Below are 23079 nucleotides of genomic sequence, written 5' to 3'. Positions count from 1 at the left end.
TGTCATGTCACTGTATAGAGAAGGCCAGTGTGGCTTCCCTCTTTTCCTGCAGCCACATTGTTTTACATTGTGTGGATTTAACCTGTCCCTACTTATGGACATTTGGGTTGTTTCCAGTGTTTTTGCCATTATAAATATTATAACCAGTATATACACACATAAATGTACAGATGCGCATCACATCTGTACAAGTATATCTGAAGGATAAATTACCAGAAGTAGGGTTGAAGAATTAATAAGTATACAGTGACCCTTGACCAGCACGGGTTGAGCTGTATGGATCCATTATACGTGGATTGTTTTCATTAATACCCACTACTGTACTACATGGCGGTTGATTGAATCAGGGATGTGGAACCACAGATACCAAGGGCAGACTATAAATTATAGGCAGATTTTTGACTGCAGGAGAGTCAATGCCCCTATCTCCTGTGTTGTTCAGGGGTCAACTGTATACAATTATAATTTTGAACACTTCTGTCAAATGTTGTCCAAAAGGATGGTACCAGTTGGCTCTGTTACCAGCAATACATGAGAATGCTGCTTCTCCACTCCAAACTTTTCAGTTTTGCCTGTTAGGTGACCAAAAAAATCTTAATATAATTTTAATTTGCATGCTTCTTTTATGACGAGGCTGAGCATCTTTTCATATGTTTCAGGATCACTTGTATTTCCTTTTCTGTGAGCAACTAATATCTTTTGCCAATTTACAGTAGAGTTGCATGTCATTTGCCATATTCTTACTAATTTCTAGGGGTTCTTTATATATTAGAGAAAGTATCATTTTTCTATAAACAGGCTTTGCTTCTCTGGAATTTTTAAAAATGACTCTTTCTAATTTTTGTTTTTGTTTTTGTTTTTTTTTTGCGGTACGCGGGCCTCTCACTGTTGTGGCCTCTCCCGTTGCGGAGCACAGGCTCCGGACACACAGGCTCAGCAGCCATGGCTCACGGGCCCAGCCGCTCCGCGGCATGTGGGATCTTCCCAGACCGGGGCATGAACCCGTGTCCCCTGCATCGGCAGGCGGACTCTCAACCACTGCGCCACCAGGGAAGCCCGACTCTTTCTAATTTTTAAGCAATTTTGAAAATAATCCTCACTCTCATATCTTACTAGTCTTGTTTAACTTGTTTTGCCTCAAGAGAAAAAAATTCTGTGTTGGCTTAGAACAATTGTTAAGATTTTAAAAGAACAACTAGATAACAACTGGGATTGATTCTTTAGAATTTAGCCTGTATGTGTCCTCTTCTGCACTTATATTTATGCTAACACAAAATTCCTTAACTTCAGCTTATTCCCATAGCAGCCAGGCAGCTGGCCACAGCTGCATAAAATAAATAAATATATGTGTAACACACACATGCGCACGTACACACACACGTGTGTGTTACATATAATAAGAAATCTAACCTTGGGAGCTGCCACTTTCCCATCAGTTACTTCTATTTAAATTTCTCTCAAAAGAAGTAGGAAGTGGGTCTGTGTCTTCTTTGAACCTGATTGCCTTCTCACTTCTTTTTCCTCACCCTCAGGTTCTGTGGTTTATGGTCTCAAAATTAGGGGTCTCTCCCTCTCTCCCTCTCCAGTCCCTCTCTGTCCTTCCTTCCCCCCTCTCCCCCTTCTCCCCACCTCTCATACTAGAGTGTCTCCTTCTATCACTATCCTCAGGATGCTTGCTGTGGGCCAGCCTCGGAGGTGAAAGGTGACACCATGGTATTCTTATCACTTCAGTAATTTTGTCACCTTCGATGAGATTCATCACAGGCCAAACCCCATTCTCTCTATCAAAAAGTAAGAGTCTACTGCAAAATTACTATATTTTCCCTTTCACTTGTTTCATAGTGACTCACTACTGGGATGCTTTTGCGTAATGCCCTCTGCTCCGTTTCCTTCTGGGATGGGAAGAACCTTCCCTGTGTGACTCCCAGGACCACTTTGCCCCACCTGCTTTGCCCTCAGCTACTTTATGTCAACAGAGGCCACATGGCTTATACACCTCTGGTGAAGTGATGCTTGAAATTCTTACAAAGACAGACTTAGCATTAATATTTTTTAGAAACACATCTTGGGTATGTATTGGAGGGGTTGTTTGGGATTTGTAGAATTGTGGTAGCCGCAGATCAGGGCAGAATATAGGTAGACATTTGAGGTTCTCCAGACTAGTAGAATCAGAGTGAGAGACTGAGAATTCTGAGAAGATTTTGCAGTTTCCTACTGTCAGGGAAAACCGTTGGCTGCTTCAGCTGGGAGTAAGAACGGTGTTTTGGTTGTGCGGTAACTATTTAAGCAAATTGAACATTAGAGCCGGAAGAAGTTCCAGGGGGCATCTAGCCCTGCTCAGTCCTTTGTAAGGCTAGGAACCTGAGGTCAGAGGTGTTAAAGGACTTCCCCAAAGTCAGTGTCAGAGATGAAAGTAGATCCCAGGAGGTCTCCCTGAGTTTCAGTTCAGTGCCCTTTTTTTGCAGCATGAATCATGGGTGATCATGCTACTGCATCTGTATTACAATTTCTCGTTGACCTTCTTCTAATGAACAGTTTATTGACAATTAGTCTATCAAGAAAGTAGCAAAAAAGTAGGAAGGATCTGATCTCTGTACTTAGTAAAACATGAACCCACAAACATCACTTTGTATGAAATATTTTGGCCCCGAAATAACATGTGGAGTCCATGTATGAAACTTTTTTCATCTCGTAAATGCTTCCAACAAAAGGGGCATTCAACAGCTATTTCATGACCAATTGTTATTCAGGAGTTTAGAAAAGGAAGGCACTGTAAAATGCAGGGAGAGAAAAATGTTGCTAGACAGGAAGCAATTAAAAGTAATGAAATTTAGACTGAAATAATTCTGTTTTTCCCAAATCAAGCAAGGGAACAGAGTATTTCTAAAGTGATCATATTATTCTGAAGAGAAAGTTATCTAATCCAAAAAGCAGTTTGATTAAGGAAAGTTTGTTAAAGTCAGAATTTCTTGCAACGAATTTGCCGTTGGAGGCAAATTGCAAAAAGGGAGTATTTTAAACACTCTATGCCCCAAACTAAGCCCACAGACACACTGACCTTGAAGGCAACATATAAATATGGACTTCGTTGTACTCAGACTCTGTAATGAGGTGAAAAACTTCTCCTCAATTCCACCTATTCACAGGCCTAACTGAGGCCCCCAAACTAAATAGATTCAGACTTCTTAATTCCAGAGGGAAGATGTAAATTTTTTCAGAATACCATGATGGGACTTCCCTGGTGGCACAGTGGTTAAGAATCCACCTGCCAATGCAGGGGACACGGGTTCGAGGCCTGGTCCAGGAAGATCTCACATGCCGCAGAGCAACTAAGCCCGTGCGCCACAACTACTGAGCCTGTGCTCTAGGGCCCGTGAGCGACAACTACTGAACCCGCGTGCCACAGCTACTGAAGCCCGCGTGCCCTAGAGCCCGTGCTCCACAACAAGAGAAGCCACCGCAATGAGAAGCCCACACACCACAACTAAGAGTAGCCCCCGCTCGCCGCAGCTAGAGAAAGTCCACTCACAGCAACAAAGACCCAACGTGGCCAAAAAAGTTTTTTTTTATTTTTTTAAATTAAAAAGAAATAGAATACCGTGATGATAACACCTTACGTTTTATGTTGTATTTTACTATTTACAAAGCATTTCAACATATTATCTCAGTTGGTATTTAGAACAACTCCTGAGTTATTATAATGTTATTGTCCTAATACTGTTATCCCAATTTACAGACAAGGAAACTGGGAGACTGAGGCTTGGAGAGTTTGTGTGGCTTGTCCAAGGCCACATCTGCAGTATGTAGCGGAGCCCAAACGCAAACCCAGGCCTGCAGTCCCTGGCCTGCTATTCTTACGGATGCCTGCCAGTCTCTTTAAGAGAGCTTCCCCATCTGCAAACATAGGAGTATGATGAGGGAGAATTGTCAGCTTCTTCTCAGCCCTGCCTGGTGGCATCTTGGAAAAGATCTCTATATATCTTCTTGTAGGTACCAGAACCCACCCTCCACCTGCTAAATATGAGTATCTTCTTTGAAACTTGTGCTTCCAATAAATTGTCAACTCCAAACACCCTCTGTGAGTGTTTAGTTTTAATGTACAGTCCTTGGTACATATTATGGGAATTGCCCAGTTCCATGATTTGCACACCAGAGGAGATCTGAACCTGTAGCCTTTGTTCACACTCTGGACTTCCCCTAGTCTGTAAGAAGGTGATGGAAAAACTGCGGAAGCAGTAGAAATTGTTTGGTGGGATATTCAGTGCAGGGCGGTTGAGAGGAGGGTGGTTTCGTGCCATGATGTTGCCCTGCACAGACCACGCCTGCTGTCAGGAGACACCTGTGGACATGCAGGGCCACCTTCCTTACTCTTCCAGAAGCATCCCGTCTGCTCCCTCCAGCTCATGGAATTCCTGTGGACGTTAAATGAGATAATCCATTTTTACATCCTCTTCATTACTTTTTACATACTTATACTTTACCTATTTTTAAGAAGATTTGAGCTGGCTGTGTAATTGGTATAAAAGTGCTTTTAAACTGTTAGGGGCATGTAACTACAAAGTAATATTTTGTACCATTTATACTGTGTCCTCTGCCCGGTGTTTTCTTTCCCACTTTATGCTTTACCTCAAGAATCCTTTTTTATGTCCTTTTTTTTTTTTTTTGAGCGATTGATAGCAAATGTAACGGTCATGGGTAACATCTGAATATACAAGGGTGTAACTATGTGATGGTTATAAAAATCGACTTGAAAAATTAATCTGCAAATATATGGCCCTTATCTCAGATTTTATTGCTAAAAACCTTGTGAGTCTGCCTGCCCCAAGGCTCAGGGCATTTAGAGCTCTCTCCCCCAGGCATCAACCACCACCTTCTTCAACTCTGCCGTTCTTCATCCTACCAGTAAATGCCACACCAGTCACACAGTGAAAAAGCCAGTTAATTAGTAAATTTATAAAATAAGTGAACTTTATAGAGCAGAGGAAGTTAAAACAACATTAAGTGTGACAAGAAGGGCAGGCTGTCTTGACTTTCATACCTTCTGATTGTGGCAATCATGCTTTAGTTACTGCTGGCTGAGAGCAGGGGAGAAAATGCTGGAGTTGAGTGGCCACGTTTCAAGCAGCAGGAACCATGCTCCAGACTCTCATGAGCTCAGATTCTTAATAAGTACTCGCTAGGTGCCAGGCAGCATTGTAGATGCTGAAGACACAGTGGTGAACAAAGCAGATAAACCCGTTGCTTATGGGGCTTCCATGCTAGAGGGGAGACAAATAGTAGACAAATTACAAATCAGTGTGGCTGGAGAAGCTGACCACGGACAGAGCAGCAGGGGTGGGTCGCTGAAGGCCAACGTGAAGAGCTAGGATTTTACTTGAAGTGCGAAAGGAATCAATGGAGGGTTTTTGAGCGGGGGAGGAAATTGATGTTTTGTTTGCAAAGGGACCTACTGTCTACAAAAAGTCACAGACCTATTTCAGAGATGGTAAGGGGCTTCACCTCAAGTGTGAACTCCTCTTGATTGGTAGTTTCTGCCCACAGCTCTGGGCTGAGAAGGGTCTGTAATAGCAAGTCCCGGCTCAGGGGAAATTATTCTCACACCAGTTAACAGTGATGCCATAGACATGGGGCATAGGTTTTTCCCAATAGGTCCATAACCGACCAAGGATTTGATATGCAAAAAGTCATACATATAGCCAACGCTATAAAATAAAAATTTTAAATGGCCAAAAATCATGATAATTACTGAAAAATGTAAAATAATAATTCAGCTCTTCATAGGTAGGCAGACCTATGGGGGGAGATATCTTTATAAATTGTAGAAATTCATTTCAGTGTAAAGCAGGGACTATCTGTACTGACTTTCTCTGTATCTGCTTGAAGAATTTCCCATTTATTTTCACTAGAGGGCATCACAAATGATGGAGATGAACAGAGTGTCCAGAAAATGCCAGAGAAAATGTAGTGAGATTAAATTTTCAAAGAGAAATGAAGTTCTTCTGATTGCAGCTTTATTGAAAACAAAAGCAAAAACAAAAAAATCCTTAGGTATACTGGTTTCATTACTTCTACTCTTGGAATTTTGAAAAATTCCGTTTGGGAGTTATCCACACCTCATCTCGCCAAAGTTGATATAGAATGCCAGTCACCAAACAAAGACTTCTTCAGTAATTATGCTCCCTCCCACCCCAAGAGGATTAAAATCCTTGTATAGTGTCCAATTTGTGTGATTTGGTTACAGTCATATCTAAGAAAAGAATTAGAATTTCAGCCTGTGAGTGGAAATCAGAATAAATGAAGACATCATTTTCAAGGTACTGAAAGAACTGTTACCAATGAGCTTGGGTAACCCAGCTTCTTGGTAACAAGTGATAAACCGGGAATAGAGTCCTGATTCAGCCTCTGCCACCAGCCTGTATCATGGGCTCGTCAACTCAACCTTTCTAACCTTAGTTTAGTCATTTGTAGAGTGAAGCTGTCAGACTCCCTGATTGTTCACATTTCCCCTAGAAGGTTCTGAGTGCCGTCTTCCTGATCTCTTTGTCCCTGTGGAGAGTTTGGATGGAGGGATGGGTCAGGATGCATGGAGAGTGAGACACAAAGTCTTTCTTCTCCTTTTCTGGGAGCTGTAAAGATTCAGTCTCATTTGTGAATAGTACACTTTAGACTGTGATAAATGCCTAACTGATTAAACTTTACTCCTCTAAAGAAAAACATCTTACCGAAAGAGAAGTGTTCCATGACTTTTAGGTTGAGAAAGGTGTGGTTGGTTTGAAGACCTCAGCTGGGAATATGTGCTCACAAACCCATGTCTGTTGGAAAAACCAAATGCCATAGGAAGTAAGAACGTTTAACGTACAGAGTAGACGTTTGTTTCTAGAAGTTGCTCAGAGATTGCTCATTTTACAACACACACCGTTGGTAATCGAAGGATGATTTGCTGCAGCCAGGGCAGGGCAGGATGCTGAAGTCTCCTATTTTCAGGACTGAAGATGGCTACTCAGCATTTTAAGGAAACCCCTCTGGGTGACAGCAACAGGGCAGTGAGATTCTGTTCCACGTTAGCATGTCACGTCAGAGCCTCTCACTGGTAACGCTGGAGCTGTGTGAAATCACAGCCATTATATATATGAGGGACAGCAAGAGTTTTAAAGCTGTGAATTACAGTTGTGCAGACATACATCTTATTTCTAAAGTGCCTGTTTGGATCACTGTGCTTTTTTGGAATTGACATATCTAAAATCCCCATATTTTGGAACAAGTCTAGCCCTCTCTGTTTGGGATAAACTGTCGTCTACTGTGCATGAATTCTGCTTTACTTCTGGTCTGAGGACCATAGATGGTTTAAATCCAGCTTTTCTATGTCTTGGTCAGAAAATCAGCTGAAATGTTGACTGCTGGCTTGGTTTTCCTTATAACCATAAGAAAGTCACATTTGCATAAAAATTCTTGTGAATATTTGTAAATAGATTTTCTTCCATTGCTGGTCCCTTAGTATTGGATCCCGTGATTCATTGTAGGCTACAGATGACCTTGTACGTTTTGTGCACTGCTGGGTCCACAGTGCCTGGCAAACAGTAGGCACACAAGAAATATTTGTAGAATGAGTGAGAGAATGAATGAATACTCATGTCTTCTAACCTTAAAAGATTCAAGGCTGTTATCTATTACATAAACAAGTAGTTAAAGTGATTGTTGGAAGCATCACCAGAGTGATTCGTGACTGTGTTTATTGTTCATCCTCATAAAGGACTGGACTCTTTTCCCTCCACTGAAGCAATCCTGAGAAAGGCTTCAGGCTCATCACCTCTGCCAGATGATAGTCTGGTCACAGCTCTTGACTTAAGTCATTACTACTTTCTTACAAACTCAGGAGAAAAGAGTAAATGTGTTTGTTAAAATGCAAAATAATCCTAAAGAATTTAAATAGTGAGTAGTTGAATATATAGTTTAGAGGTGTTCATTATAAAATAATCTAACATTTACTGTGGCATTTTGGACATTACTCTTTTTTTTAATTTATTTTTTGGCTGTGTTGGGTCTTCGTTGCTGTGCACGGGCTTTCTCTAGTTGTGGCAAGCTGGGGCTACTCTTCGCTGCGGTACACACGCTTCTCACTGTGGTGGCTTTTCTTGTTGCAAAGCACAAGATAAGCTCTAGACGCATGGGCTTCAGTAGCTGCGGCACTCAAGCTCAGTAGTTGTGGCTCACAGGCTTAGTTGCTCCACGGCATGTGGGATCTTCCCAGACCAAGGCTGGAACCCACGTCCCCTGCATTGGCAGGTGGATTCTTAACCACTGCACCACCAGGGAAGTCCCTGGACATTACTCATTTTTGTATTGACTTATAGTTATTCCATGATATTATTTAAAAATCAGATGCTATTAAATCCATTTGTAAAAGGTGTACTAAAGTTTGAGACTTAAAAAAAATTTTTTATTAGAGTATAGTTGCTTTACAAGTTTGAGACTTTTAATGATCTTGTCTCTATTGCCACCCCTCCTTTCCATGCACCCCTCCCCCCTAAAAAAAGAAAGAAAAGTGTTTTTACAAATCCTGCTTTAGCCTTTCAAGTCCTTTGAACATATTGGGTTAGGCAAAAAGTTCGTTTGTTTTTTTCCGTAAGATGTTACAGAAAAGCCCGAACGAACTTTTGGGCCAATCCAGTACTTTTTAATTGGTTGATTTGACTACCTACTCATATGTTTTCCTGTTATTGATGTTAAAAACACAGCAGTATCTTATAAGATCCAAAAAACATTGGTGAGAAGGGGATAAGGGTATTAAAAATTAAAGTTACTTTCCTAGAGTATACAGTACATATGTATAAGCAAATGAGTAAATTCCAATTTAGGTTTTATCTGTTTTCACACTGCCTCAAGCCATTTCAGGTTTAGCTCTTTTAAGCTAGGGAACTTTAGAATATATAGCATTGTTCTCCTGTATTTTCCTGTGGAATCTCAACGAATCGCTGTGCATAAGCATGGCAGTTTGAGCGAAACCCTTCCAGCCTCTGTCCCCTACCGCACCGTGTTACAGAGTTAGTGATTTCTTCTTCTCTACCAGCTCTCCTCCCTGGCCGCCCACTGTGTGCGACCATCCTCTGCAGTGTCCCTGCAATAAGAGGAGAAGGTGAAAATCAGCCTGCAGGTTTAAATTAATTGCACTTCTCAGTTATGCTGTGAGTTAGTCTATGCTTTAAATCACGGCATTCTAAACTTCTAGTTTAAACATAATTAGAAAGAGAAAGCTGAAATTAAAATAGTGACAGAATAAACCTAACTGGAGGAGAACAGTATAAAACACTCCTAATCAAATACTCGAATAATCTGTTAAAATTATTCATAAGCAGTTGACTATTTTACTAAATACACCTGTTACTGATTTGGGGCATTAATTTAAGCACCTTTTTGTTTCCAAAACTTACCTAGTGAAATTAGGTTGCTTACATTCTAATGGAACATTGCTTTTACTCATGATGGAAATCGTTTTAAAAATAGAATTTAAAAAATCTAATTATAAACGTTACACACGCTCATCGCAGAAAATGTTAGAAATGGCTCCATTTGAAATTGTGTACTTTGACAGTTAAGATCTGAAAGATGTTGTACACAAGAGGTCAGGTCCTGTGTGTTACCGGAGCCAGCTTCAGGTATTTGAGTTTATCCTGTCTTCATTTAGAAAAGAAAACAGATGGCGTTAGTGGCTCTGCCTCTGTGCTTCCAGGGGACTGCATCCATCTCCACATTGTAGCATTTTCACCCCGTGTTGGTAATTCTGTATTTACATTTCTGGGCCACTGAACTGTAACCAGGACGTCCTCATTTTTGTGTGCCCATCGCCCAGTGCAGTGCCTGGCATACAAGCAGGTGCCCGGGTGACATCTGCTAAAAGAATTAAGAGTTTATGTGAGTAGTGACAGAAGGTAAAGGTAGGAAGACTTTGTTCTTCCTTATTTTTTCTACTTTCATATGGCATGTTTCTCTATCAATTTTGGCTCTTTTATGCGTAGCTAAAACTGACATACTGTATTTCTGAAAAAAAAATTTTTCTATTAGCATATCCTGTCAAGCTCTAAATAGAGGCAATTCTTAGAACTAATATTTATGTGCAGTCATTAATTGCTAAGAATAATAATTTACTTGTAAATCCAAGATTGTATTAATTTTATCTGTAATGGAATCCTTGTTCTTTCCTGAAATCATAGCAAATTATTAAAATTGCTTTGTGGGGAGTACAAAGTTAAGGAGATCAAATTTGTTCTACAAGGACATTTGATGTAATTATTTTTAAAATATATCTTGCTTTTTATACCAGGCTTTTTGATAAAAATAATTTCTTAAACCTCTATAAAAAAACTATTCTTCCCATTTCTCCCTTCTTTGTCAGTTAATTCTCAAACCTAGAATATGCCTTTACATTTCTGTTCTACACCAACTGGCTGAATTATGTTGGGTCTTATATAATGCAGTCTAGTAGAGAATAAATTCAGATGTTAGACATTCTTTTGAAACAAAAAAATACATAATTGTTGGTGAGCACTTTTGCCTGTAGCTTTAGAACAATGGATATTTGTAATCAGTCCTGCTCTTCAACTAATGTACACTATTTCCCCTGGTAGTATACTCTCCAAACAGAAGCCAGAGTGATCCTTAAAAAAAAAATTCTAAATCATATCTTAAAGGCCACAAAGTCCGTGTGAGCCGGTCTTCTGCCCATCTCTCCTGGGCTGTCTGTCTGCTCCAGACACCCCATCCTCCAGGCTCACTCCAGCCCTGCACATGCCCTACTGGAATGAGAGCTCCCTACAGGCAGGAAGGTCTTCTGTTTGGTTCTTTCTCTGTATCTTCAGCTGTAAGAAGTGTACCTGGCACACAGTAGTTGCTCAGTAAATAGTTGAATGAATGAATCATTGCACAGATTTCTTTTGAATAAACTTTGTACTTAGAGATAGGAAGCTGAGTGTGTTCTTAAATTTCTTTTTGTTCTTTTTATCTAATAGTATTCTTATACGTGAAACATACTATAACAAAAGCAATATAAATCACTTTCTTTTCTTTAAAACCTTATAATTCAAAGCAGACAGCACTAACAAAAGGCACCAACTAATACTAAGAAGAATTAAGCCTTTTAAGTATTAAATGATTAAGAAGAAATGAGATCAATATGAAAAGGAGATCATTTAATTTTACTGGAGGATGTACACACAAATCCTTTCTAAATGGAAAGACACAACATATTGTTATGTACAAAGATTTTATATCAACCTTTTCAGATAAATATACATTTTAATGAAACTCCAACCAGATTTCCAGTAGGAACTTTGTTTGTTGTGTTGGTTGACTTTTATTTGCAACTCATTTTCCTTCATCACCCAACCTGAAGTGTCCCTCTCACACTGGTCACTCTACATCATACCTCTGTGTTTTATTTTGCTAGAACACTGTCTTGTCCCTCAGCTTTATTGAGGTATAATTGACATAAAGCACTGTGTAAGTCTAAGATGTACAGCACAGTGATTTTATATGTGTATATATTACAAAATGATTGCCATGATAAGTTTAGTTAACACATCCATTACTTCACATAGTTTCAATTTTTTTTTTTTGAGTGAGAAATTTTAAAATCTGCTCTCTTGGCAACTTGCAAATATTCAGTGCAGTATTGTTAACTATAGTCACCATGCTTTACATTACATCCCCAGAACTTATTCATCTTATAACTGGGAGTTTGTACCCTTTGACTACTTTCACCTATTTCCCCACCTCCAACCCTATGCCCCACCTCTGGCAACCACTTCTGTTGCCTGTTCTCTGCTTCTATGAGTTTGAGTATTCTTTAGATTCCACCTAGAAGAGAGACCATACAGTATCTGTCTTTCTCTGTCTGATTTATTTCTCTTAGCATAATGCCCTCAGGGTCCATCCATGTTGTGGCAAAATTTCCTTCCTTTCTATGGCTGAGTAACATTCCGGTGTGTACATGCGCCACATCTTCTTTATCCATTCATCCATCAGGGGACACTTAGGTTGCTTCCATGTCTTGGCTATTGTAAATAATGCTGCAATGAACATAGGGGTGCAGAAATCTCTTTAGTTCCCTTCAAATATGTACCCAATTGCTGGATCATGTGGTAATTCTATTTTTAATTTTTTTGAGAAAACTCCATACTCTTTTCCATAATGGCTGTACCAGTTTAAATTCCCACCAGCGTGCCCAAGGGTTCCCTTTTCTCCTCATTCTCACAAGCACTTGTTATCTCATCCCTTCAATAACAGCCATTCTAACAGGTGTGAGATGATATCTTATTGTGGTTTTGATTTGAATTTCCCTGATGATTAATGAGATCAAGCACCCTTTCATGTACTTGGCCATGTGAATATCTTCCTTGGAAAAATGTCTCTTCAGGTCCTTTGCCCATTTTTTAATTGGATTATTTGCTCTTTTGCTAATGAGTTATATGAGTCCCTTCTGTATTTTAGATAAGCCATTTTTCAGATATGTAGTTTGCAAATATTTTCTCCCATTCTGTACCTTGCCTGTTCATTTTGTTTATTGTTTCTTTTGCTGTGTAGAAGCTTTTTAGATTGATGTAGTTCCACCTGTTTATTTTTGCTTTTGCTGCCTGTGTTTTGGGTGTTGTATCCATAAAATCATTATGAAGACTAAAGTCAAAGAGATTTTTCCTGGTTTTCTTCTGTGGTTTCAGGTCTTACGTAAGTCTTTAATCCTTTAATCCTTTTCCAGGTGAGTGATAGAGGTCCAGTTTCATTCTTTTGCATGTGAGTATCATTATTTTCCCAGCACCATTTATTAAAGAGTCTGTCTTTTCTCCACTGAGTATTTTGGTTCCCTTGTCAAACATTGACCATATATATGCATGAGTTTATTTCTGGGCTCTCAATTCTGTTCCATTAGACTATGTGTCTGTTTTTATGCCAGTATCATACTGGCATATATATGTACCATAGTTCATATATTACTATAGCATTTTGATATAGTTTGAAATCAGGAAGTGTAATACCTCCAACTTTGGTCTTCTTTCTCAATATTGCCTTGGCTATTCAGGGTCTTTTGTGGTTCCATATGAATTTTATGATTGCTTTTTTCTATTTCTGTAAAAAAAATAAATGCCATTGGAATCTTGATAGGGATTGAGTTAAATCTATAGATGCCTTTGGGTAGTATGAACATTTTACCAATGTATTAATTCTTCCAATGATGAGTATGGACTATCTTTCCACTTATTTGTGTCTTCTTCAATTTCTTTCATCAATGTCTTATAGTTTTCAGTGTACAGATCTTTTACCTACTTTGCTGAATTTATTCCTAGGTATTTTATATTTTTTGATGCTATTGTAAATAGGATTGTTTATTTCCTTTTCCGATTAAGCATTATTAGTATATAGAAATGCAACTGATTTTTGTATATTGAATTTATGTCCTGCAACTGCCCTGAATTTGTTGATTAGTTCTAACAAGTTTTTGGTGGAGTCTTTATTAAGATCTTCTATATATAAAAAAATCATGTCGTCTGCAAACAGCAACAATTTTACTTCTTCATTTCCAATTAAGATGTGGTTTTTTTGTTTGTTTGTTTGGTTGGGTTTTGGGTTTTTTTGTGTGTATTTCTTGTTTGATTGTTCTGACTAGGACTTCCAATAGTGTGTTGAACAGGAATGGTGAGAGTAGCCACCTTGTCTTTTCCTCTAAGAGTTCTGCCTTTCACCATCCAGTATGTTGTTAGCTGTGGGCTTGTCATGTATGGACTTTATTGTGTTGAGTTATGTTCCATCTATACCCAATATATTGAGAGTTTATATCATGAATGGATGTTGAAATTTGTCAAATGTTTTTTCTGCATCTATTGAGAAGATCATGTGATTTTTATCTTTCATTCTGTTAACATAATGTATCACGTTTATTGATTTGCATATATTGAACCATCCTTGCATCCCAGGAATGCATAATATAAAAGAGACATTATTTTTTTATTGCTGGTGGGAAAATGAAAAGTAATCTGTCAGCAGCTATTAAAATGTGAAATATGCATACCATTTGCCAGGCAGTTCTATATTGGGGAATCTATTTGACAGAAAAGAAAGCATCAGTATATAGACATAGATGTGCAAGGATTATTTATTGAAACATTGTTTTTAAGAAAAAAGAGGCTGGAAACTACCTAAATTTTCATCAGTAGGAGAATGGTCCAATAAATTATGTACTTCTACCCTATGGAATATTACACAGATTTAAAACAATTGTTACATATTATTTTATTCAAAGGACTATTCACTATATATTATTAGATGCCTAAAAAATTTCAGAGAATGTTTATTGTACAATGCATTTAAAAATTAAAATAGTATATATATATATATTTGTATATATGGATAGATTTGTATTTATAAACATAAATATGTGGAAAGAGACATACATACCAAGCCATTAACAATTGCTATATCGTCAGGAGTGAAAAATGGGGAGCAGGAGAAGAGATTATTAATATATATTCTGTGCCACTTTATTGTCTAACTTGGTAAAACAAACATGTTGTGTTTTCATTTTAAAAATATAAAGATTGTTCAATGGTAAATGTAAGTATACACTATAGGACATTGGTGGTTTGGCTTTGAGTATGTGTAAAGCAAGGAGAGCCAGCGCTACTGTGTTTGGTCAGAGATGTCTTCATAGAAAAAACAGCAGGTTTCACTGGACCAATGTGGCAATATTCTTCTATAAATCTACCTACAGTTTGCATATTTGGAATTTGCATTTCTTTTTTCAACCCAATTAAAACTTAGTTATTCTAAGAAATAATTACTAGGAAACCAGATTATGAAACAAATCACCCTAGACAAAAGAAAATAATGCTTCATTGTTTAAAATGTTTAGCTTTTCCTGTTTTACTCTTTTGTTTAATCTAAGGTGAAGACCTAGCATGTCTAGCATAACTATGGCTAAATAGTAGCTTTTTTAAAGTTTTTTTTTTTTAACATACTGGCAATATAGACTTTTGAAACAAAGATTGTTTATCATTTTTCTTTTTTATTTCAGAACGCTTTACCCTGTACAGCTCTAAAAACCTTAGACAAGCATGGAATAAGTAAGTTTTTTTATACAGATTATACTTGTTCTCTTTTTCTCCCTCTTAATTTTTAAAACTCTTCTGATAAATTTGTGATGACTTTCTTTCATTTGTTCACCCAATTGTCTATTCATCCATTCGTTTAAGCATTAAACAGTTATTAAGCCCTAACTGTGTACCAGCCCCCATGTTCCACCTGAGCCAACACTCTGTGAATTTGGGTTCCCAGAGCAATATAGTATTGATTCAGAGTTGTTAATCCTGAAATTCACTGTGGTCACTCTTCTTCTAACTAGATTCCAAGAAATGTTTTAGCATCAGCAAAATAGCATTTCTTAAGTACAATATACCAACTGACTTTCTAATCTAAATAATGTTGGTGACAACCTTTGAGCTAGATAAAACTGATCTTTCAAATGTTTTTAGTTTACCTATTTTTCCCCTGAGCTTTATTGGGAAGCTAAGCACACGTATCACTTGAAATACATGGACTCTGTTTATTTAATCTCTCATCTGACCTTGTTGAAATAGCTTTATTTATTGGTTTCGAAATTTGATGACATCTGAAGACCTGGGTGTCTCAAGTTATTCAGGGGTCTTTTATAGCAAGCCAAACTGCTAGTAAATCATTGAAAGTTGGGAAGCAGAGTAATTGAGTCACTCTGTTTGACTGTATCACATTTCAAGCATTATATTAGGGAAAAGGTAACTAGATCTGCTTTGATTAAGTAAACTATAATTTGTCATAACAAAATTTTGTCTATGGGGAATTTAGTGTTATTGTCTCCCTTTTTACCGTTATGACATGTTTAAGTTTAGATGCCATCAATTATGGAAAAAATAAGAAAAACTTTTTATAATAAAAATGCCTTTAATCAATCCTGTCAGTAGATAACAGCAGATAGCTTACTGTGAGGAACTCATGGAATGAATACATTAAAATCTTCAGTGGATTATTTAAAAGATTTGGCAGTTTATTTTGATTAAATTCATACTAAGAAGAACACACCAGTATAATTATTTTTGTCTAACAGAAGACTTCGTATTTTCCATCTGAAGGGTCAGTTCTTAATATCTAGAATCTCCCACAGGAAGCACGCCCTCGGCTGGGAGGGAACGTTCTCTGTGTGTTCCTCACCCTTTTATCCTCCTGCACCCTAACTTCACTGATCAGTGGTAACACATTTTAATTAAGTGCTTTCATATACCAGGTAATATATACATATAACATTTCCTGTCTTCGTTAAATGATCAAACACATTTCTCGCAATTGCTCAAAAAGTCTTGTCCCACCAGGTAACCACTTTATGAAACAATTCTTGACAAAGCCATTGAATCTCTAACACTTTCTCTGAAGTAACAGGAAAATCTGGCAAATCCACGTATAGTGGCGTTTGTGGAGAATAGCCTTCAATTTAGCTAACCCTGTTTCCTTCCTTCAGAGGGACAGAACTAGAATGACATCCAAATCACCCAGAAAAAAATAAATGGCAATTTTTATCCACTTAGAGTAGTCTACAAAAGACAGGACGGGGAAGGGGGAGGTCTGTAGACCATGCTGAGTGATAGTTCATCCACTGTCCCCTTGTGGATGTGACCCCAACAGCATTTACACCTGGCCCACTCCAGCTGTTCATTTTCGCAATTTGTATTCAGCACCTGTCATCTATATGCCCAGACGAATGGCCTTTCTTGTTCAACCATTGGAAGTGAGTAGTGGGATGCCTCTCAGAGAAGATGCTTTTGTCCATTTACATTACGCTATTTCAGGAGAAACTAGGTTATCTCATGTCTTTCAAAAAGAAAAAGACAACTGAAGTAGTATTCAAGCTTTGCGTTGCTTTGCTTCATTCTGACCACCTAAGACCTGATGCTTTCCTTTCTGTGAGAGGTACTGTTCGTGTCACGACAGAAGTAGTTAACTTCATTGACAAAAACCAGGCTGTGTGATCCTCTGGTGTTGCTGCTTTAGAAATTGTAAAAGCTGTGTGCATTGTGCTCAATCTTTGAATTTTCTTAAAAGATGCTAGGTTCAGTAAATACGCTTTTACTTTTGAGGGCAGATAATTCTTCAGACTATGATTTTTCACAAAATAAGAACACGGTTTCTCTTTAAGATATCACTTCAGAGATATTTATTATTTGCATTTTCCGTGAACATAGGATTTATATTTTTTCTACCAAAAACAAGGTCTAAAATACTGAAGGAAATATTACATTTTAATGTAAAGTCTTCTAAATCAGTTGATAGAATTGTAGTTAATATCTTTCCATTAATTTCTATCATCACATATGCTTTTTAAAAACCCGAGAATTAATTCAGAGTCATTTAAGAGAGTCCCACCCTTCGATTTCTTTAAAAATATTTTAGAGAAAATATTAAATGCTGAGCTTGAAGTAAAGTTTTAAAATTATAAACGTGACTTGTTTAGAACCATGCTATTTTCAAGTCCCCATAAGTCTTATTCTTTTGTTGCCTTAAGGATTTATTTTAGAAAAAAACTAAGTAATAAAATCACCACTAAAAATATTATAAAAATATGACTTTCTAGTATCTGTTTTGTACTGAACCCTTAAAGCGAAGCTATAGCCTCCAGCCAGTTCAAACCCAATGCAATTTAGGGAGAAGTGAGAATTCAGACATTAATTATATTATTGATTCTTCCTACAGACCGACTGGTGACCTTGTAACCATCATTGACATTTCAACACCTCTCACTTCAGAGTGGGGTCTAGATTCGGAAGAATTGCATTTAAAGACTATTAAGCAAGTGCTAGCTTTCTTCCTACTGCTAACTAATTTGTTTGTCAACAGCACAATTACGAAACCAAAGTGATTGGTAAATCCTCTTGTACAGCAGTAATAGGTTCAAAATAAAGGGAGCTAATTTGCAAGGACTAATTTGAATTCAATTTAGATAGGTTAATATAAGATGGGCAGGTTAATATACACATGTAAGTTGCTGTTCAAAATTAAGTAACAATGTTAAAAATATGTATTAACACAGCTGTTGAAGCTAGTGGATATATTAACCTGCCTAAGAGAGTAAAAATTCTTTTTTTTTTTTTTTTTTTAATAACTTTATTTATTTATTTTTGGCTGCTTTGGGTCTTCGTTGCTGCGTGCGGGCTTTCTCTAGTTGCGGCAATCAGGGGCTACTCTTCGTTGTGGTGCGCGGCTTCTCATTGCAGTGGCTTCTCTTGTTGCGGAGCATGGGCTCTAGGCGCTCGGGCTTCAGTAGTTGTGGCTCGCGGGCTCTAGAGCGCAGGCTCAGTAGTCGTGGTGCATGGGCTTAGTTGCTCTGCCGCATATGGCATCTTCCCGGACCAGGGCTCGAACCCGTGTCCCCTGCATTGGCAGGCGGATTCTTAACCACTGTGCCACCAGGGAAGCCCGAGAGTAAAATTTCTTGAGAAATGAATCCTCAAGTCTCTTTGAACAGCTGTAACAAGTGACCCAGTTTATTTTGGGACCAAGTCTGCCCTAAGTAACACCCATGCAATTCCCTGCTGACTTCATTTATACCAGTAACCATGGGCATAATTTTATCCTTTGAAGGATGTTTTAGTATTCTGGGGAAGCAAAGCAGTGATAGGAGAAAAATATCAGAAGATCCAGCAGATATCTAAACTCGAAAGGATAATATAAAGAAGTCTTAATTATAGGATTGAGAATAATAAATACATATTCAAAAAGAAAAGAAGGTCCTTTTATTTCCTCCTACTGGAAGTGCATGATCCATGTGGGTTCTCTCCTGCTTGAAGAGGATTTTGGACTAAAGGGAGACAAATCTTAATTTTATAAATACGTGTTCTTTCTGATGGCCTTCAAAACATTCCATTTTACTTCCTTGGAGTTATAAAGACTCTCCCTATTTTTCTTCCTGATCTCTCTATTTATAGTTGCCTGACATTGGCATGCATGTGCAATCAACCAAGTATTTCAGCCAGTTAAAAGATCTTTCATTATTTTGGCTGGAGAAGAAGCCTTAGTGTATGCTCTGCAGCAAAGTTAAGGGTAGGATTCCAGGAATGCATTTGCTTGTTTTGGAACTTTTTAGCAGCTGAACAATTTTGGAGGTTTGAAAGTAGCAAAAAGAGAACTAAGGATAAACCACCAAGTCACAGAAGACAGATTTGGAAAACACAGGTCATAGCTGATAAAGCAAAGCACATCCATAGACTTTGAACAGGTGTAGGCCAGCTTGTCCTGCCCCCTCCACCCAGTGCTGTAGTTCTGCTTATGAGCCTTCTGGTTAGCAAGTCCTAAGAATTAAAAACAGACGATACTTTAAGATGTGCAATAAATTCAGAGACATTATAATGAGGCTACCCTTATGGAAATGCAAAAAGAGAGAAGAAGACATTTGCCTGCACGTATTGGAAGGTACCAGCAGAGTCACAAACCCTAATTTAGGAGCTTTAGAAGTGTTTTCCAGCTTGGTGTACTTGACTTTCCTTGAGTGTTTTTATCTAATTCGATGATTAACTCCCAAAACATATTTTAAAGATATATTAAAACATATTTTAAAGATGACTTGGGCTTCCCTGGTGGCACAGTGGTTGAGAATCTGCCTGCCAATGCAGGGAACATGGGTTCAAGCCCTGGTCTGGGAAGATCCCACATGCCGCGCAGCGACCAAGCCCACGAGGCACAACTACTGAGCCCACGTGCCACAACTACTGAAGCTGTGCACCTAGAGCCCATGCTCCGCAACAAGAGAAACCACCGCAATGAGAAGCCTGCGCACCGCAACGAAGAGTAGCCCCTGCTTGCCGCAAGTAGAGAAAGCCTGTGCGCAGCAACGAAGACTCAACACAGCCAAAAATAAAAACAAATAAATTAATTAATTTTTAAAAAAGATGACTTGCTGGAAAGTCGTACTACATGTACATAAAGCATAATGTATTTAAAATAATATTTAGAGAAATAACATAAATTTCACTCTGTATACTAATATTGGTGGTTCTCTATTGTATTTTTCTTGTCATGTCTGATTGTATTCCATTAAGATTTAAATAGGTGCCTTCTCAAGAAAGAAAAGCTCTGTTTCCTACTCTGCCTTATTGTTCTAAGTTGACCTAAAATTTTGTAAAGTAATAATATATTGCAAAGTAAGTTCAAGCTTTCAGTTTCTCTACAGTTGCTTAGAAATGTTAGAGGACGGTAAGTACAGTTACTGACGCTAGGAGGAGCCGTTGAGTTGAGCCAGATCTTTAAATCCTCTTTCTCCAGTTTCACGTTTTTTTCATTGTTGATCATTTTTGTTATAATTCTGTTTACTTCAAAGTAACAGTTTCAATTTATTTAGTGCCTGAAGATTTCTTCTCACCATATTTTCAAAGAAATTATTCTTTACATCATCCATGCACTTTTTTAGGGGTGGGTTTATGAGGGTGACAAGCTCTAAAGCAGACAGTAAAGCAGACATTTTGGAATTCCTTTCTCTTCACTCAGAGGATGAGCTGGAGCTGCAATTGTCGACTGCCCAGCTCTGGGGACTTGAGTTCAGCATTGGGAGGCTACGTGGGGTGTAGCTCCTTACCACACCCTTGAAAATATAGTTTTCAACACTTGGACAATCAGATCCAAGCAAGTCTCGTGTCGTGACCTTGGACACCCACACACGGTATTGTTTGGAAGCCCCTAAGTCTCACCTGCCTGCTTAAAAGTCGCAGTTCAGAGCAATTTCTTGGGTCATTCAATTTCACAAGAATGAATCATTAGTTCAGTCACTGAAAGCATTAGGTAGGTGTGATGTTTATCTGATCTATTAAACCCCTTGCCACTGAACAGAGAGCAATTCTAGAAATTGAAGAGTGGATTCTTGAAGGGGAAAAAGAGGAGGTCCTCAAACAGGAGATGCTTTCCAGGCTTTGGTGGGAGTCAAAGAAGACAGCATAAAGGTCTGTGCAGAGACACAGGTTGGAGGCAGATGCCAGGAGGACAAAGAGAAAGCTGTCCAAGAGAGAGCTGGACAATCTGCCAAAGCTCTAACCCTGATTAGTAACAGTAGCAACAGCATAAATGTGATAACACGCAAGACGTACCTAGTCAAAGGCCTGACGTATACTTGTTAATCCATAGTCCTGGCTTGACAGGGGTGGTAGTTAACCATTGGACTGCCTTCTGCTCTGTAGGATTCACATATGTTGTCACATCTTCATATCTTTATACCAGTCTTGGGAGGTAGTCTGGGCAGATATTATCGTCTCCATTTTAGAGCTTGAAATAAGAAACCTGCTGAGGTCGAATGATTAGTGCTATTGAGAATTACAACTTGGAGGTATGCCCCAGAGTGAATCTTGTGAAAGAAATATTATCATTTAAAAAACCCTGATCTTCAAATGGGCTTATCATTACCTGACTTTATTTTGTTCTCACTGTGACTTTGGGTCAGGAGATCTCTTCTGGGACCTAATGTCATTCATTGCTGGTCTAGCTTTTTGGCAGTGGGAGAGCTGGGCTAGAGTACAAACCTGATTTCCTCTCTCCTGGGGAACAGTGTTTGCAGCAGGCTGGCCACCCACACCATCAACTAGGGCCTGTCCTAGGTAATTGCTGGGTAATGTGCCATTGGGATAGAGGCAGGTTTGTGACAAGCTAAGTACTGGAGATGACAGGCCTGCCAGCCACCCACGCAGACGCTGCTAGTGGGATCTGTCGCCCATTCCACACAGTTCCCACTGCCCCAGGAAATTAGGATCTATCGTTTTGTGTCATTGCCAGATTTCTTGTCCATGTTTTTCTTTTCGTAGCAAAGAATTCGCTGACATTAATAACCCCTGGTGATGGCCCAGGGCAGGCCCCATGCTGTTTGCTATCTTTCAGGCATGAGTTTTTTGTTCCCCTTCTGATAGGCAGAAACTATCCATTTTCTCGCTTACTAATTGGCAGTACGTGCCAGGCTTGGGAGTTGGCAACAGCCATTGTTTTTCATCCTTTCAGATTTTGTGTTGGACTCCTCATCCAAAAGTACACACTTCTGGTGCAGCTAAAACCTTCCTTCTGCCATCCAGCTTATTAAGGGATAAAACCCAACCATGTTTCTGAAGCGGCACAGAGTTTCCAGGAGCAGCTGGGCTGCTCGTTTCCCTGAAAGAAGGACGATAGAATTAGGTTTTCTCAAACTGTTCCCCAGAACAGATGCTAGACGTGTGAACTGAGGAAGTTCTCTGCTTCTCCACAACATAAAATGGTATGTTTGTATTCTGTGGCTCTCGTAACAAATTGCCACAATTTATCATCTCCTGTTGGGCAGGAGCCTAGATGGGCTCAGCTGGTTTCTTTGATCTGGGTCTGACAAGGCCAGAATCAAGGTATTGGTAGCCTGGGCCCTGTCTGGAGGCTCTTGGGGAGAATCTGCTTCCAGGCTTATTGAGGTAGTTTGCAGAATTCAGTTCCTTACGGTTGTTGGGCTGAGGTCCTGTTTCCTCTCTGGTTGTCGGCTGAGAGCCTCCCCTAGCTCCTGAAGGCCACGTGTATTCCACATCACCCTGCCACCTCCTCTGTTAAAGCAGCATCAGTTCAACAAGTGTTTCTCATGCTTCGAGTCTCTCTCTTCCCCTTCTGCCCCATCTCTTCTGCCTCCAGTAGGAGAAAGTTCTCTGCTTCTAAATTCTGTAATCCAAGTTCACCTTTCTATTTTAAGATCTGTAACCTTAGTTACATCTGCCGAGTCCCTTTTGCCTTGGAAAGTAACATATTCACAGGCTTCAGGGATGGGTGAGAGGACGTCTTTGGGGCCATTCTGCTTTTCACGAGTTGTACCGGGGTTTCCTACTCAGTGAGGAGTCATGGGGTGAGGCAGAGTGGGGGGGGGGGTGAACCCAGCCCTCATCAGGTCAGACACAGCCTGTTTTGCCTGATCTCTGGCCCATCAGGTGACAAGCATAGGCCCCTGATTCTGATGGTTCCACGTTGCCTGGTTCACATTAGCTATGCTCAAAATTATGTATAAGGAAGAAATCATTTTCAACCCCTGCAGAG

At 39.1% G+C, this 23079-nt stretch overlaps 1 protein-coding gene across 4 annotated transcripts in view; it reads left to right on the top strand.

Annotated features, from left to right (window-relative positions):
• The window catches only part of CDK14 (cyclin dependent kinase 14), a 597668-nt gene that overhangs the window by 463037 nt on the left and 111552 nt on the right, over window positions 1–23079 (top strand). For all 4 annotated transcript variants that reach the window (XM_082631823.1, XM_082631821.1, XM_082631824.1 and 1 more), the window contains one exon: window positions 15059–15107. In XM_082631823.1, the coding sequence (XP_082487949.1) occupies window positions 15059–15107 (49 nt within the window). The remainder of the gene's footprint in view (window positions 1–15058; window positions 15108–23079) is intronic.

Source organism: Mesoplodon mirus, assembly GCF_964341445.2.
Source record: "Mesoplodon mirus genome assembly, chromosome: 9".
Taxonomy (NCBI): Eukaryota; Metazoa; Chordata; class Mammalia; order Artiodactyla; family Ziphiidae; genus Mesoplodon; species Mesoplodon mirus.
Note: the sequence above shows the minus strand (reverse complement) of the source record. Positions and strands in the feature narration are given on the sequence as shown.